The 15,629-nt window shown below is 36.5% G+C and overlaps 1 protein-coding gene and 1 long non-coding RNA gene across 4 annotated transcripts in view; both read right to left on the bottom strand.

The window, feature by feature from the left end:
- Window positions 1-1,696: 1,696 nt before the first annotated feature.
- Window positions 1,697-5,121, bottom strand: LOC111194176 (uncharacterized). Of its 3 annotated transcripts, none has more exons than XR_007438479.1 (6): window positions 4,912-5,121; window positions 3,674-3,830; window positions 3,128-3,202; window positions 2,518-2,638; window positions 2,297-2,407; window positions 1,697-2,166 (listed from the first exon to the last, which is right to left on the bottom strand). It is a non-coding gene; the product is annotated as an uncharacterized LOC111194176 (long non-coding RNA). The 3 variants fall into 3 exon arrangements; XR_007438478.1 differs by having other exon boundaries at window positions 2,518-2,657; window positions 3,136-3,202; XR_007438477.1 differs by having other exon boundaries at window positions 3,136-3,202.
- A 3,833-nt stretch (window positions 5,122-8,954) lies between these two features.
- ppp1r1b (protein phosphatase 1, regulatory (inhibitor) subunit 1B) overlaps window positions 8,955-15,629 on the bottom strand; it is a 45,469-nt gene continuing 38,794 nt past the window's right edge. The window contains exon 5 of the mRNA XM_007230789.4: window positions 8,955-13,535. Within this exon, the coding sequence (XP_007230851.1) occupies window positions 13,399-13,535 (137 nt within the window). The 3' untranslated portion in view covers window positions 8,955-13,398. The remainder of the gene's footprint in view (window positions 13,536-15,629) is intronic.

Raw genomic sequence — 15,629 nt, 5'->3', positions numbered from 1 at the left:
CTGTTTTGATGGTGATCCAGGAACCAAGTACGTCTCGCTGCAGCCTGTAGGAAGGCGGAGTTGGACATCCAACTCCGCCCACATCCAACCCCGCCCACATGTGCTCTTGTACGCCAACCCCCCTACTTTTTTGTTCAAGAAGCACTGTGTGCCACGTGAAATACGCATATAACGCCGATGTTGCGCTAAATTTACGCATATCTTGTGAGTAGTTCCACCACGTAGCCTTGGCTACAGCACTACACATGCTGTAGTGTAATGCACAGATATCACAAAAAATAGGCTATATATACAGTACCAGCCAAAAGTTTGGAAACACTTTCTCATTCATTTTTGGTTTAACATTGTAAATAAAGTAATACATAAGGAATCATGTGAACTTAAAAGTGTATGATTTTATTGTTTTTCTTATATGGCATGCTGCTAACTTGTGGTTTATGAGGCTGGGAACTCTTGCTCTTCTTTTTCATCACGTGTGCCATTTCTCCTTTATTTTATACAATAAGCAAATAATTGCATACAACGGTTTGCTGTTTCCAAAAGATCAATTGCCTCTGTCCTGTATATCACAATACATTATACATTAATCTGTCCCACTCACCAGCAGAGTAAGCCATTATTTCACTGCATTAATCCTTACATTTAAATTTGTTAAACTAGTTGCCAGAGTGTGTAGATTTTATAAATTTATTTTAGACTGGTAAATATCTCCAGAATTATTGATTAGCTATCATAGGAATCATTATTTACTTATTATATAAAGTTAAAACGTACAATATACAGTTTTTGGTTATGTTCCATATGAAATAAAGAGCACACTATCAATCATGGCTTTGCACTGGTAGAGGCTGGTCAAAGGGTGCATCTGATTATTAAAGTGTTTGATTGTTAGATCACACCTGTTCTCTGTACTGTAATGCTCTATACTTCATATTACAGATAGACAGAGTGCTTCTTATCACCACTCAGCAGGGGGAAGGCTATTTGTGTCATAGTCATAGCTAATATATAATAATGATATTAGAAGTAATTCTGCATCTTCACTGTCAACAGGGTGCTGAAAATATTACAGATGAGAATGACACAGCTGCACTGTATAGCATACAATTTAGGACCACCACAGAGCAGCTATTATGTGGCTTGTTGGTTATTCACAACACTACAGTGACACTGACATAGTGGTGTTAAGAGCTGTGTTGGTATGAGTGGATCCGACAAAGTAGTGCCTCTGGAGAATTTAAACACCTCATTGTCACTACTGGACAGGAAATGCTCCATCAACCAGCATCATGTGGGCAGCGTCCTGTATTCAGCATCAAGTAGGCAGCATCCCATGGGCACTGATGAAGAATTTGCAGAGATGAGCAACAAACTGTGCAGCAACAGATTTAAAGATTCTGTCTCTGACTTTTCACTCACAATGTAAAGCAGCTGTTGGTAGAAGTGTCTAATAGAGTGAACAGTGTTTTATACCTATTGTATATTATACACCAGTAAACCATTATGCAACTAAAGTGTCCTAGATGCTAATTGGAGCTAAAAAAAGAATAATAGAAGCAGAAACAAGCAGGTGGTAATAATGGTATGCTGGATAGTGTATAACGATAGAGTACAATATATCAAATGCTGTGGTTTCAGAAATTAAAAATGTATGTATACATAGCTATTTTGTCAATAATAATAATAATAATAATAATAATAATAATAATAATAATAATAATAATAATAATAATATCCCTTTCCTGCTTCTCCTCTCCCAATTTTGTATGGCTGACAGTAGTTCCCAGGGAAATTAACTCCATTTACAAACACTTTGTCCAAGCTAATACAATATCTTTATTGGCATTTATTGGCACACTAGCCTTTAAAATGTTTGGTTACATGCTTTGGTCAAACAAATACAGAAGTCTTTATTTAAAAATGCAACACCCAGCCACTCACACACCCAGCCACTCACACACCCAGCCACTCACACACCCAGCCACTCACACACCCAGCCACTCACACACCCAGCCACTCACACACCCAGCCACTCACACACCCAGCCACTCACACACCCAGCCACTCACACACCCAGCCACTCATGAAGCTGGCTGCAGAATCCAGGGTGCTCGTTTTCGCTGTAAAATGCCACAAGCTCCCCTCGTCTCCCATGCCCAACGTAGCCTGTAATATAAGTAAAAGCACACACTTTCACAAAGTAACAATCTCTCAAGCCCCAATACCTTAAATATATTGACATACCAATTTCTGACCTCAGGAAAAAATTATCAAAATTTATTTAGAACAAACATACCCAGTATGCAGTCTTTATAAGTTTCTTGACAGTTCTGGCAGCACTGCAGTTCGTACATCCTGCGAAACTCGTCTTTACATGCAGCACTGTGATGTTTTCATGGCACTACACCTGTAGGTTTAAAAAAATCAAGAATTTTAAAATGATTTTAAAATCAGTGAGTGTAATTCCTTTTCTAAGGGAAAACAAACATCTTAACTGTACTGAAATATCATGCTTACTGTCAAGCCACTCGAAATGTGCCCGGGCCCGGAATGATTGTTGTCCAAACAATGTCCCGGAAGAGACGACAAACCAGTGACAGCTTTAAAAAAGCTTTGTCACCCTCTTCCAGAACTGTATCTATGAGAATAAGGGGCATCTGTGAAAAACATTATAGAAGCATGTAGATTTTGATTCATGAAAATTATAGTAATTGAAAAAAATGACCAGATAACATTCTAAGGCTGCAACCAATTACTATTTTGGTATTCTATTAATCTGAGTTGGCACTTATTATTTCAATCATATCCCCAATCTCTGATTACTGTAGGAATGGCTAGCATTTTTGCCTGAAGACTGTAGTCAGCGTCATTCTGTTGACTAATCTCTGCCTTAACGTAACAAAACAGCTCTCTGCTTTTCTATCCCTTTAAAATGATAGCACTCCAATAGCTTATGGGCTTCAAATGCCCTTGAAATGACTAGTCAACACTAGGTCAAGTCGAAATTTCAAATAATGTCAACTTATCTTTTCAGCCCAATTCAGACTTTTGAAAACAAACCACAACAGTAAAACATTTTAAATGGCCCAGTTAAATTAACCCGAAATAAAAAAACACACATCCACACCCTCACACCTGTTCAAAGGAGACGTTGCCCATTCTATCTCCTTCATCAGTCACACGTTCAACACGCTGAACTTTCCTGAGAGAAAATATAATAATTAATATAATTAATACCATGCACAGAGGAAGCAAGACCAGAACTGGGAGAAGGTGTATGAGGAGTAGCTGGCAGAGGGGGAGCTGGACGTGCATCAGAAGTAGCAACAGTCTGTGGATTAAACACTTCTGCTATAGTGGTCTTGGTTGCACTGCTGCACAGAGATACATGATGTCTGAACTGGTCTTTGCATAGTATTGTATGGCTGCAATAGACACAATAAAAGTGTGCTGTAGGTGTGCAGTTTAGAGATGAAGGAAACTGTAAGACCAAAATGCACACAACATGCAAATAAGCCTATAAATATAAATATTCTTCAACTCATTATGCCCATCAATTGAGTGTAAGATGTAAGTGCATTTGTTGATTCAAGATATTACATTTACATGTTTATTTGTTATAGCCAATGAAATCAATATCTCTCTCTCTGTTTAAAGAAATACTTCCCCATACCGTTATTCTCGACTGCTTGTTTGATATGGTTTTGTAGATGTAGGCTGTTATTAAATCGCTGGTCAGTGTCAAAACTGAAGCAGGGGCATTTGAAAACACCACACTGGCCAAACCGTGAAGGGTCAGGAGTGGCCTGGACATGTGTTGGTGCTGTATGCTGTAAAACAGAAAGCAACAAAACACATGAGCTTACAATTACTATATCGGTGCACATTAATTGTAACTACATTCAGTACAAAGGTAATAAATGTGCATCGACTTAACCCTCCTGTTACGTTACGGGTCAAATTGATCCATTTAGTAAGATAGTAAAAGTATTTTTCTGTATGAAACGTCTTCAGCTTGCCTTTATTTGTATAATTAACATATAACATGAAAATGGTTAATTTCATATTTGCAACAACCCCCTGCAAAAACTGAAACTAAAACGAAATTGTAATGTTGTTTCATTTATATGTAAAAATATTGTGTTGGTCGTTTAAAAGTAACAAAGTAGTAAAACAAAAAAAAAGTAAGATTTTTTAAAATGGAAAAACAAGTGAATTATCCTAATTGAACTATTACCTCTATTGTACACTATTGTACTAAATGTTGATAGAACAATCAGCAATGGAGTTAGTTATTAAATATTTACTCTTCTGGTTAGGATTATTTTGGTTTCAGAAATATGTTGGATAATTAAAAATGAACCAGGTCAAATTAACCCGGGAATACCATTGCTATTCCTGACAAATTAAATAGGAGGATTAAGCATTGATATCTTCAAATATTTATTTGTATGACTAAGACTTTGAACCAATTTTAGTTAGCTAGATTATCTTGCTATCTTGTTAGCCAATTAACTTCTTGTATAGACAGTTTAAACAGTTTTTTAGGTTAGCTGACTATAACCCCTAGCTATGCCTTAAAAACAAAACTGATGCCTAGCTCACTACTAGCTATGAGAGTTTATCTGTGATACCATTAATTGGTAGCATTTTAGCCCATAAAACAGAAGGTAAGATAACTAAAGTTTGAATTAGACAAGACTGGGTGCAATTCTGCATTAGAATCCATCAAAAAAACGGCAATATGACTAGCTAGAAGCAAACAAACCACATGGTACACGCGCCGATGTAGAACCTTCATGTGCGTATCAACGACTCACCGTTTACTCATAAAATATAATATAGAAAAACAAGAGGACATTATAAAAATAGCTCTGTAAACTTAAAAAATAACTCAATATTTGTACTTACCGCCATAACCGGAGATATAAATCAGATAGATGCTTTAGCTGCTTTCTCGGCTACAATTCCTGTTTACCTGGAGTAAATGTAGGCGTTCGTGACGGACGTAAGGTGGGTGTTGCTTTAGACGTAAGGCGGAGTTGGACATGGGCGGAGTTGGATGTGGGCGGGGTTGGATGTCCAACTCCGCCTTCCTACAGGCTGCAGCGAGCGGCTCCTCCCAGGAACAGCACCATGTGGAGCTGCGCAAACACGCGAGGCCACCAGGGGGAGTGTAGAGTAGGGTAATGTAGTGTAGTGTAGTTTAATGTAATATAGTGCAGTGTAATGTAGTGTACTGTAGTGTACTGTAGTGTAGTTTGTATCTATGGATCTATTTCTTCACCAGAGGTGTCAAGTAATGGAGTACAAATACTTGGTTACTTTACATAGGTAAAATTTTAGATTATCTATATTTTACTGAAGTAAGTATTTTTCAGATTTCTCATCATTTAAAAAGACCCTGTCCAGTTAAATTGCTCCATCCGGACAGAGTGAATTTGATTGTGGTTGGATGAAAAGTATAAACATAAACCATTCCCACACCCTATTGGTTTATCACACATGTACATCACACCACAATCCAGCGAGACAGGTGCACTATATGCTCCTGTGGCAAGAAGTAGCTGTTAGCATATTAGCATAACCTGAAGCCTAGATAACTAAAATCCAATTCACACAAGACTAGGGGCCTTTCTGCCTCAGAATCCTGACTGAATAGGCAGTATTGGTTACATTCAGACACAGACAATATTTGTGACATTCGACCTCACACCTCAGAGTATTCAGAGTAATTTGAAAGAAGCAACTGATGTGTCCTTTGATGCCTTTGGTTGTGTACAGTTCACTATGCACATCCAACACAGGTGGGAAAAAGAAATACAGCGCAGTGAAAATTGTTCAACAGGGCGGGAAATGAAAAAGCTGGACCTGAGTTGGTTTTAAAATGTTTTAAAATGATTTATTAATAAATAATATTTCTGTGAATAAATGACATTTGTGACATTTGCACATAATGTTGTCTTGTTAAACTGTTCCAAATGTAGCCTAGACTTTTGTATGCAGATTTACTTTAGATAGTTTTATGTGTTTTTCTTGTCTATTCATGTCTCTTAAAAGTGTAATTTTGTGCTAATGTAAGAAAACACTTATTATATTAGTTCTGTTGAGCTGTTTAATAGTTTATGTTTGAGTGGTATTGCAAACAGCTGAAACAGTTTGTAAGTGTTGCTAATAAAATGCTAATAATAAAATTATATCATTTTTTTTTATGTGTGACATTACCTCAATTTTCAGTGTGTTGGCAAACATCTAGTTTTGGCATTGTTTTTGACTGTATATAACAGAGCTACACATTCACATACATGTCTTTTAACTCAGTATGGTGTCTATGCTAAGGTCTAAAACTATGCTATGGTGACTCTAAGATCAGAAGGTCTATGCAGTTTCTAAATGCCCATAGTGTATTATTTTGAATTGTTAATGTTGTTAAGCTACTTGTCAAACCTGACTGAATATATTACGAAAATGTTGAAAAATTGATTACAGTCTTGCTTGTTTATTGCAGTGACTGCATGGAGGGCAGAAGCACACTGCTCTCATAAAACTGATAAACTGATGAGCGATGCTGCACTTCTCTCTACAGAGCTTTTCCTAATGTACCAGGTAAAACCAGCTGTTTTAACAGTCAACAGAAACCCACAGTCAACATAAATCTACAGGTACGTACCCACTTGAAAGTAGTTACAGCTCATGTACCCACTTTCCCAATAATGCATCTTAGTACTGAAGAAAAATCAATGCAATTTTTGATGCCTTTTTCTGTACTAATATTAAGATGATTTATACGTTTTAATCTGAATGTTTCATGCATTACTGAATATATGAATGAGGTTTTTAGATCACTGAGAGTTTTTCTGACTCAACTCAAGCCACTTGCCAATCCCTCTGGTTATAATCCTAGATCAGAACATCCTTTAAAGCAGCTGGATTAAAGCCGTTGTTTATCAATAATGCTCTGAATCCAGTGGATTTCATCAGAGCATCTGTCTGTCTAAACTGATTAAAGACTAAATGGTGGTGAACAATCAAGTTTAAACAGGTTATCCAGAAATAGGTGAATGTGTGAACCAAAATTCAGCCTGTAACTATTTTTAGCTGTACTCTTTTTCATACCACTTTTTCATACTACTGTGTGTGTAGTTTAGGCCTGCATTTACCACCATGCTAATTGATGAGAGATAAGCTTTAAATACTGTGTAAATTTTGCCCAGCTGTCACTTTAAAGGCAAAGTAATCGAAAGCATGACATGGCTTTGATTTTAAAATAGCTAGAGAACTTAAAATAGCTAGAGAAGATTCTGGGTATTAATGCTACTAGAATGTAATTCTGGATATTAATGCTATTAACCCTTTATTCTATGTTGTTTTAAGAACTTTGTTCTATTTTTTATTTTAATAGATCTTTGCTTTAGAAGGTTATTTTGAATATTAATGTTACTGGAACTTCATCCAGGATATTAATGTTAATTCTTAGAACTTTCTGGAAATTCTACTGTTTCTCAGGTTAGAATCATCATCAGCTCTCATCTTTATTCTAGATTAATTTAACACGCTCTGCTAATGACCTGAAAGCGAACAGGATGACCAAATTACCGTATTTTTCGGACTATAAGGCGCACCGTATTATAAGACGCACTATCAAAGAACGCCTATTTTCTGCTATGTTTCCATACATAGGGCGCATCGCATTATAAGGCGCGTTAAGTGACACTAGAAAGGGTGCCTATATCAAAGTGAACAGGGGTGGCGCCATGTTTCCCTTCCCCCACCGGGGGTGGTCGCTTGCCGGTGGAGGGTATACAAATCTAGCTCTTTCAAAGTCAAACGAGTGCTGGATATTAATCTACACAGATTCCTCTCCTGAAAACTGTTTATTTGGGTGAGTAACGTGCTTCAGTTTATTTACAGTAAGCTTAGATTTCCAGATGTCCACTAAGGCTTGCTGCACCAGCGTTAGCATAGCTATCCGCTAGCACGCTAGCTAGTCACCTAAACTAGTAAAGTTAACCCAAACTTAAACGACAGCGTTACACTGAGTAATCCTGCGTGTTCTGGTAAGACAGTGAGATATTAGCTAGCGATTCGTCCCCCGTAGCTTGTTTTAACACGGTAAACAAGCAGATTACAGGCTGATAAAACTCACCTCTGAGAGAGTTAGCGCTTAGCATCTAGCTAATGCTAGCCAGGCAAAGCAGCACAGACTTACAGGCCGATAACTCACCTCTGAACGGTGAACGCTTAGCGATTAGCATCTAACTCTAATAATACTGCTCCAGCAGTATTAAAAGTGCTAAATTTAGAAAATACTGATCTCTGAACAGTGAAAAAGCTAGCTAGCTAAGCGGTTAGCATCTAGCTAATGCTATTGCTGCTCTGCACGGAGTGTGTGTTTACTGCTCCTTACACCTGACGGGTAAAATTTAGATAATACTGATCTCTGAACAGTGAATAAGCTAGCTAATGCTATTTGCTGCTCCAGCCTCGGAGCTGCACGGCTCTGGACTCTGTATAGCACTGAAACTCTGTATAACGCTGCACGGAGTGTGTGTTTACTGCTCCTTACAACCTGACGAGTAAAATTTAGATAATACTGATCTCAGTGAATAAGCTAGCTAGCTTAGCGGTTAGCATCTAGCTAATGCTATTGCTGCTCAGCCTCGGAGCTGCACGGCTCTGGACTCTGTATAGCACTGAAACTCTCTATAACGCTGCACGGAGTGTGTGTTTACTGCTCCTTACAACCTGACGAGTAAAATCCATACAAAAGGCGCACCGTATTATAAGACGCACTGTCAATTTTTGTGAAAATTAAAAGTTTTTAAGTGCGCCTTATAGTCTGAAAAATACGGTAGTCATTTTATAAATTTTAACTGAAACTTAATGTGTTTTCTATGTTAATTTTTAAGTTGTGGGGGTGCAGGGAAACATAAAACGCAGAAAACGAGAACAGAAATGATTAATATACTTTTATTGTTTAAGTGACGTCATATATACAGCTGAGGAAATTCTGATTATGTAAGTCTTTTGGTACACAGACTTATGGTGGAATTTACTGCCATTCCTGCTAACTGTGCGTGTGTAACCTTATTATTTGTTACAAACCAAAGGAAAAACAATGACTTATTTACATGATTCTGTAAGACATAAAAGACCCATTCATACATTTACTCTTACTGTGTGTGTGTGTGTGAGTAAGTGCGTGAGAAAAGTTCAGAAAGGATCATTACAGTAAGGATTGCTTTTCTTGGGTTTCAGAGCAAATCATTCTTATAATGATTATTCAGGGTAAAAATAGTTTCCCATAGATTACCACAAATGTAATTGATCAAATGAAGTATGTTTGGTGTTTGAACGTAAGGAACACATTTTTAAAAATAAAACTTACACTCAACTGAAGGTGGGCTGCATAACAGTGACCTACCATCAGAGTTAAAGCAGTTTAGTAAAGAGTATTAAGCCAGACATTGCAAAAAAAAATGCAGGAATTTTCACCTATTTCAGCTTTCTCTGACAAAATTATTGAATAGAATCATTGTCAAGACTTGTAATTAAGCTCTAAGCATATTTCAAAATAATATAAAAAAATATATAGTGTGTTACTATTGAGGGGCATTAAAGGATTACATGTGTTTTTCATTTATGACAGATTTCTGTCATGCTACATCTTCACCAAATAGCAACATCTGTGTTCAATTTTATTCCTGTTGCTACTCTAAAAAATCATGACAATCAAACATTTTCAGTATTTTTATTTATTCTGTAAAAGTCCCAAGACCTCTCAATAAATGTCCCCCTATTCTTATATCATACGACACCCCCTGAATGGACAAAATAAAAATAATTATAACTTATTCATCACATGTGATGCATACATGTAATGCGATGCTCCAAACATGATTCTGACATTTTGGCGAAAAGGGAGAAAAACAGGTACATTGTCTACGATCTAAATCATTGCTTTTTTCTTCTGTTTCTCTAATGTGGAATTGGGTAAGCCACAAAATGAATACTCAAAATATTAAGATCATGGACATAATAGTCTAATGTGTCATTCATGTTGTGCTGAGGGTATACAGTATCAGTGAATTAAACTTTTTTGTGTTCATTGATAAGGCAAGTAGAGCTATAGAACATATGTGCTCTTGCCTGTAGGTATGTAGTGCTGAAAGGACACATATACATAATGACAGGGGATTTAAAACAGAAAATCATATATAATATACATACATGTACGCACACACACACACTCGTAGTGTAGAATACTGTACATGGCGTGACGTGAATACTGACGCACTTCTATAAATCCGATAGAGGATTGTTAGTGGGCTTAGCACTTTGGTTCAGATATGTGTGCGTGTGTGCGTGCGTGTTAGTGATTGGTCAATGCTACCCTGACCACTCGCCCACACAAGCCAGCAATGTATTGAAAATATGTCTAAATCTAATCTGCTTCTGTTTTTCATAAACAAGACAGATAACATTATATTTCATTATACACACAGAGAAGTCAGGCTTATTCGCAGCCTTATTTGAGATGACGGTCATCATCACTAACTTCCCAGTCAGACCCACATCTTCCTTTTCTTGCAATGAAATGACTGAATTATCAGTAAACAGATTTCAAAACTAATGCAAAACTAATCTGCACTCATGGGTTTGATATTTATTGTTGGGAATACATATTTGCAATTACTATATTACTAACTGCCAATATACAGCTCTGAAACAAATAAGAGACCACTTAAAAATGATGAGTTTCTTTGATTTTACCAAATTAAACACCTCTAGAATATAATCAAGGTGAACTGCCAGGAGTGGCATAAAATTATACAAAAGCAGTGTGTAAGACTGGTGGAGGAGAAAACTCCATCAAATATTGATTTCTGAACTCTTAGTCCAGCTTTTTCTCATTTTCTGCAAATAAATGCTCTAAATAACAATATTTTTATTTTGAAGAGAAATGTTGTCCGTAGTTTATAGAATAAAACAACAATGTTCATTTTACTCAAACATATACCTATAAATAGCAAAATCAGAAAAACTGTGTTAGGTACTGAAGTGGTCTCTTAATTTTTTCCAGTGTGGTAGCTGAACATGGGTAAATGAGTTATTAGATTTGAAAATGGTGATTGTGTTTAAACAAATATAAAATTTAGTTGTAAGTGAGTAAAAGTAAGAGTCTAGATGCCATATTGTGTAGTTGCAGTTTTTAGAAGGTAAAATGCCAATATGTCACCATCAAGCAAAAACTTTGTATCTCAGTGTTTTTTGCTTGAATTATTGTTGTTCAATTTACATCCTTTGAATTTGACAATTGTGTCAAAATGTAATGATGAATAAACCAAAGCACATGACAAAACTTTTGCCCAAGACTGCATTTTATACAAAATGTTCACACACTTATCTTCAGATCAAAAGATCTGTTATGTCAGTTGTCCCATTGCAGTTTCTTTCATATGCAATTATAAAGCATTTTTTCAGTAAAGTGTTTCTCTAGTCCTTTCTCTAGTGTATTGTACTTGCCACCACCTTGTGGCCATGAGCAGAATTACATGACTCAGTCACATTAATAAGGCATGCAGCAAGTGATCTTAAAAATGTATACTTCATAGAAAATAATATCCATATACAGGCTACATCAGAGTTCAATGACCTTGAGGTTTCACCACATAAGTATGAATTTTCCAATCCCATCATAGTATCTCTGTTGCTTCTAAAAAAAAAAATCCAATTTCCAGATTTAATCCAATTTGTTTGGCAATCCAATTGGAATACTCTGGGAAAAATGCCCTTAGAGAATAGATGATCCTGATCTGATACATTGCAAATATCTCAGCTTCTGGATCTGGATTTAAAACTTTAGCACTGAATTTAAACCATGATATAATCTGATCTGATCTACTCAGGAGGACCGACACCCATCTAAGAGGTATGACACGTCAGATGATGTTTGAGAGCAGAGATTTAGAAAACATAGAAACTTTTTATAAAGTGACACATATGAGGAAGACTCATGGGGAAACTGGGGCTGCAAATATAGCCATACACTAACGCCCTATGCGGATGGGATTAGTTTCTCAGGGGGTGCTGGGGTATTTTTCTCTTTTATGGGGGGGTCCTCTGTGATTTTATGTCCGTCTGGAATGACCATGTACATTTTTTCTCGGATGTCCTCTGAGAAACTTACAGGCAGAATTACCTACTGTTTTTCGCTAAACTCTGTGGTCCTATAGTAATTTTAGTCTTGTCCAGATCCACATGTCTGAGTGACCGAGAAAGCCTAAAAACTCACTGGTCCTCCTGTTTTTTCAACTGCAGTCTGGATGCAAGAGTTTTATGAGGAGTGTGTGAAATATTTTTCACAGACGTCCCCCTGAGAAACTAAACCCGTCCGGATAGGGCTTAATACTGTATAAATTTAAAGAATTTGTGCTATAAATACAATACAGATATAGATAAAACACATATAAAATATATATAATTTCTTTACTATCAAAAACAATCCGTTTTAATTGTAATATTAAGAATAGTAAAATAATCTGAACTAATATGTTTTTTGCACCACACCCTATACCTTCCCAGTCCCCATTCAAACAAAGTCTTCTCAACATTATAGTAATTCTTTTCTTAAATCTGCTGATCTGTGTCACAGATCAGATTTTGTCAGGGCAGTATGGATATGTCCAATCAGATCTTTTCAAATCACATTTGAGTCACTTTTAATATGTGATCGTAGACCGGATTTCATGCCTCTGATGTCTTGTTCCCTCTACTCATGTGCTCAGTGCTAGCATCATCAGTCAGCACCAGTGCTGTGCCAAATTCTGACATCCTGCCAGAATCTGACACCTTTTTTGTATATGTGGGACTGGCACTGTGAAGAATTCTGACTGTACGTTCCTCCATAACAGAGAGTTTTACACCATGGTGTTCAGTATTTAATAAACCATTTAATTATGCTGTGAACTTGAGAAACAGTTGGAATTCACCTTTATTAATGAAATAATAAATCAGTAATGTGATTGTTAAATGTGAATGGTCTGCATTATATACCTGCAAGCATAAACGCTGAGAACACTGATTGATCAAGATGATCAGCACACTCTAAAATATGCTGTGGTCAGAGAGCTCATTTGCATATTGCAGCCTTACTGATATGAATACTGCAAAAGCCAATATCATGTTGATGACTGACTGTTGATGACAGTGTATTGTCCAACCCAAATGAAAACTGGGAATTTTACCAAAAATACACACACGCTCACACACACGCTCACACTCACACTCACACACACACTGTTCTTCTGTTTAAATATATTGCTTAAGGTTCCTAAAACGTAAAAGTTTGAAAGTTTTCTACATAATCTTTCTCTCTCCCTTCTTCATCCCTCCATTTTACTCCACGTTTCTGCTCTCATCTTCTGCTGTTTCCTCATCTTCCTCGTCCTCTTCCTCCTCATCCTCCTCCTCAGTTCGTTCTGCAGTCACCGGTTTACTAAATTCTGGCCGGTCATCTCTCTCCCCCTGTGAATCTGAAAAAAGGAGAAGTTAAAAACAGCATTTAGTGTAAACAATTTACACTAAATCATTTACATAATTTCACAGATCCTCCATCTGTTAAAGTGAAAGTATGTATACATTAGTAAGGTACTTTCCCAGAATGCAGTCTAATAAGTGTCTAAATTATTTTCTTTAAATTAGCAATGAGGTGAATATACAGTAGCTAAAAAATAATTTTGTTTAACCAATGGTGTTAATAACATACCGAATAAATGAGTGAGCTGTTGTATATATTAAAATATAGAATATATATGATGTCACATGTCTATATAACTTTAAAATTCTAACCTTACCAATTCAACAACCCACACAACAGTTTATCCCTCCCTATTTAGCCTACAGCAGTTGAGCTCCACCCACACATCCTACAGCCCAATCATTCTACAACCGTTTAGCCCCACCCATTCAACCTAAAGCAGTTCAGACCTTTCCATTCAGCCTACACGCCAAAATGATCACACACTTCAAGCAGGGGTTCTTAATCTGAAGCAAACACGAGGGAAACACTGTTATTGCATGGTCATAGGATGGATGCCAGTGGAACTGAATGACAGGTCTTTATTGATTACATGACTGCTGATAGACGTAGAAGACTCGGATGTGCATAGAACTACACTTTTTGCTCAGATTCAGTAAAAAGAACACAGTACAGATGAGTAATGACCAGAAACAAAGCTATAACTGCAACCCAATGGAAGCACCATTGTTCAGACTGTAAATCAGAAGAAAAAGAAAGCAGAAAAAAAAGCATGAGCATTTACGTGCAAATATATGTTGTCTAAAGATTGCCAGAAAGCAATCCAATGCTATATACAGAGTCAACATATCGTACAAGTTGAAATTCTTTTCCTTAATGTGATTTTAAGAGTTAGCTGTACAAACAATATTGCACTGCAAACTATAACAAACCAATTATCGCAACTAACTTGATTAAGTTTCTTGTTAAAAGTTGGCAAAATTACTAACTCTAGTTGAGGCACTACCTGCTTACTTTGACTCTTTAGTTAAATGGGGTCTACAGAGCAGTTCTGCAGGGGTTTTCACCTGATGTTTGATTTCATAATTTTTTTCTTATTGATGCTTCTTAACAAAACCTGTAACTGAGTCGGCTGGAAAACATTTTCCATTAGCTCCTGGTAACGTCTATTTTCATATTGGGCGTGTCCTCCCACCTCTCACTCACCATCAGCGTCTAAACATTCTCCACAGGCTGCCTTCTCTTAGGATTTATATATCTGTTATATAATAGTTAACTGCCCCGCCTCAGTGTTAAAGGCTATAAGAGCAAGTTGCCATGTTTCGTGTTGCAGAGTGTGACTATACGCTGGTCGGGTCTCTCTTGCATTACCACAAGCTAGTATGGATGGCATGTAGGCAGATATGTGGTAAACAGGAACAAATGTCAGCATGTTATTTGGCCACAGTGTAACAGTGTAAAGACCAGATGGTAAAGCAACAAAACAGTTAACATGTTTATTTATTTTACAATTTGGAATGTGGAATTAGCTGTTAAAGCAGAAGTAAATGCACATTCTTACTACATTTAGGCTAAGTGATTCTGTGGAAGCTTTGTGTTCTAAAAATCTTAAAAATGATACAAATTTAATACATGGATGTTTGTTCTGTCCCATTTCTGAAACAAAGGGCGCACAGAAAACATCTGAAGTAACATTTGTTTAATTAGAACTTAATTCTACATGGGAATGTTATTAGATCTTTAACCTAGAACAATATTTTTGAATATTAATGTTTTTAAAACTACACTCTATATATGAATGTATTTAAAATTTTACTCTAGATATTAATGTTTTAGAACTTAATTCTAGATATGAATGTAATGAGAGTTTTATGCTTTTATTAGATTAAACTCTGCATGTTGTTTAAGTTTCAGGTTAGAATAATCTGATGCTCTGATATTCGTCTTGGACTCTTCTATCTTTTCCACAGTTGTATTTTTAGTCTGGGAGCTGTAAAGGTAATCTGGATGATTGTAGTGAGTGACTCATCACATTTCTTATTCATCATATTCATCTTCATATGTAAAGTGACAGGAATCTGCATCCATG

This window comes from Astyanax mexicanus, chromosome 3, assembly GCF_023375975.1.
Source record: "Astyanax mexicanus isolate ESR-SI-001 chromosome 3, AstMex3_surface, whole genome shotgun sequence".
NCBI classification, from domain to species: domain Eukaryota; kingdom Metazoa; phylum Chordata; class Actinopteri; order Characiformes; family Acestrorhamphidae; genus Astyanax; species Astyanax mexicanus.
The sequence above is the reverse complement of the archived record's forward strand: the minus strand, read 5'-3'. Positions and strand labels throughout refer to the sequence as shown.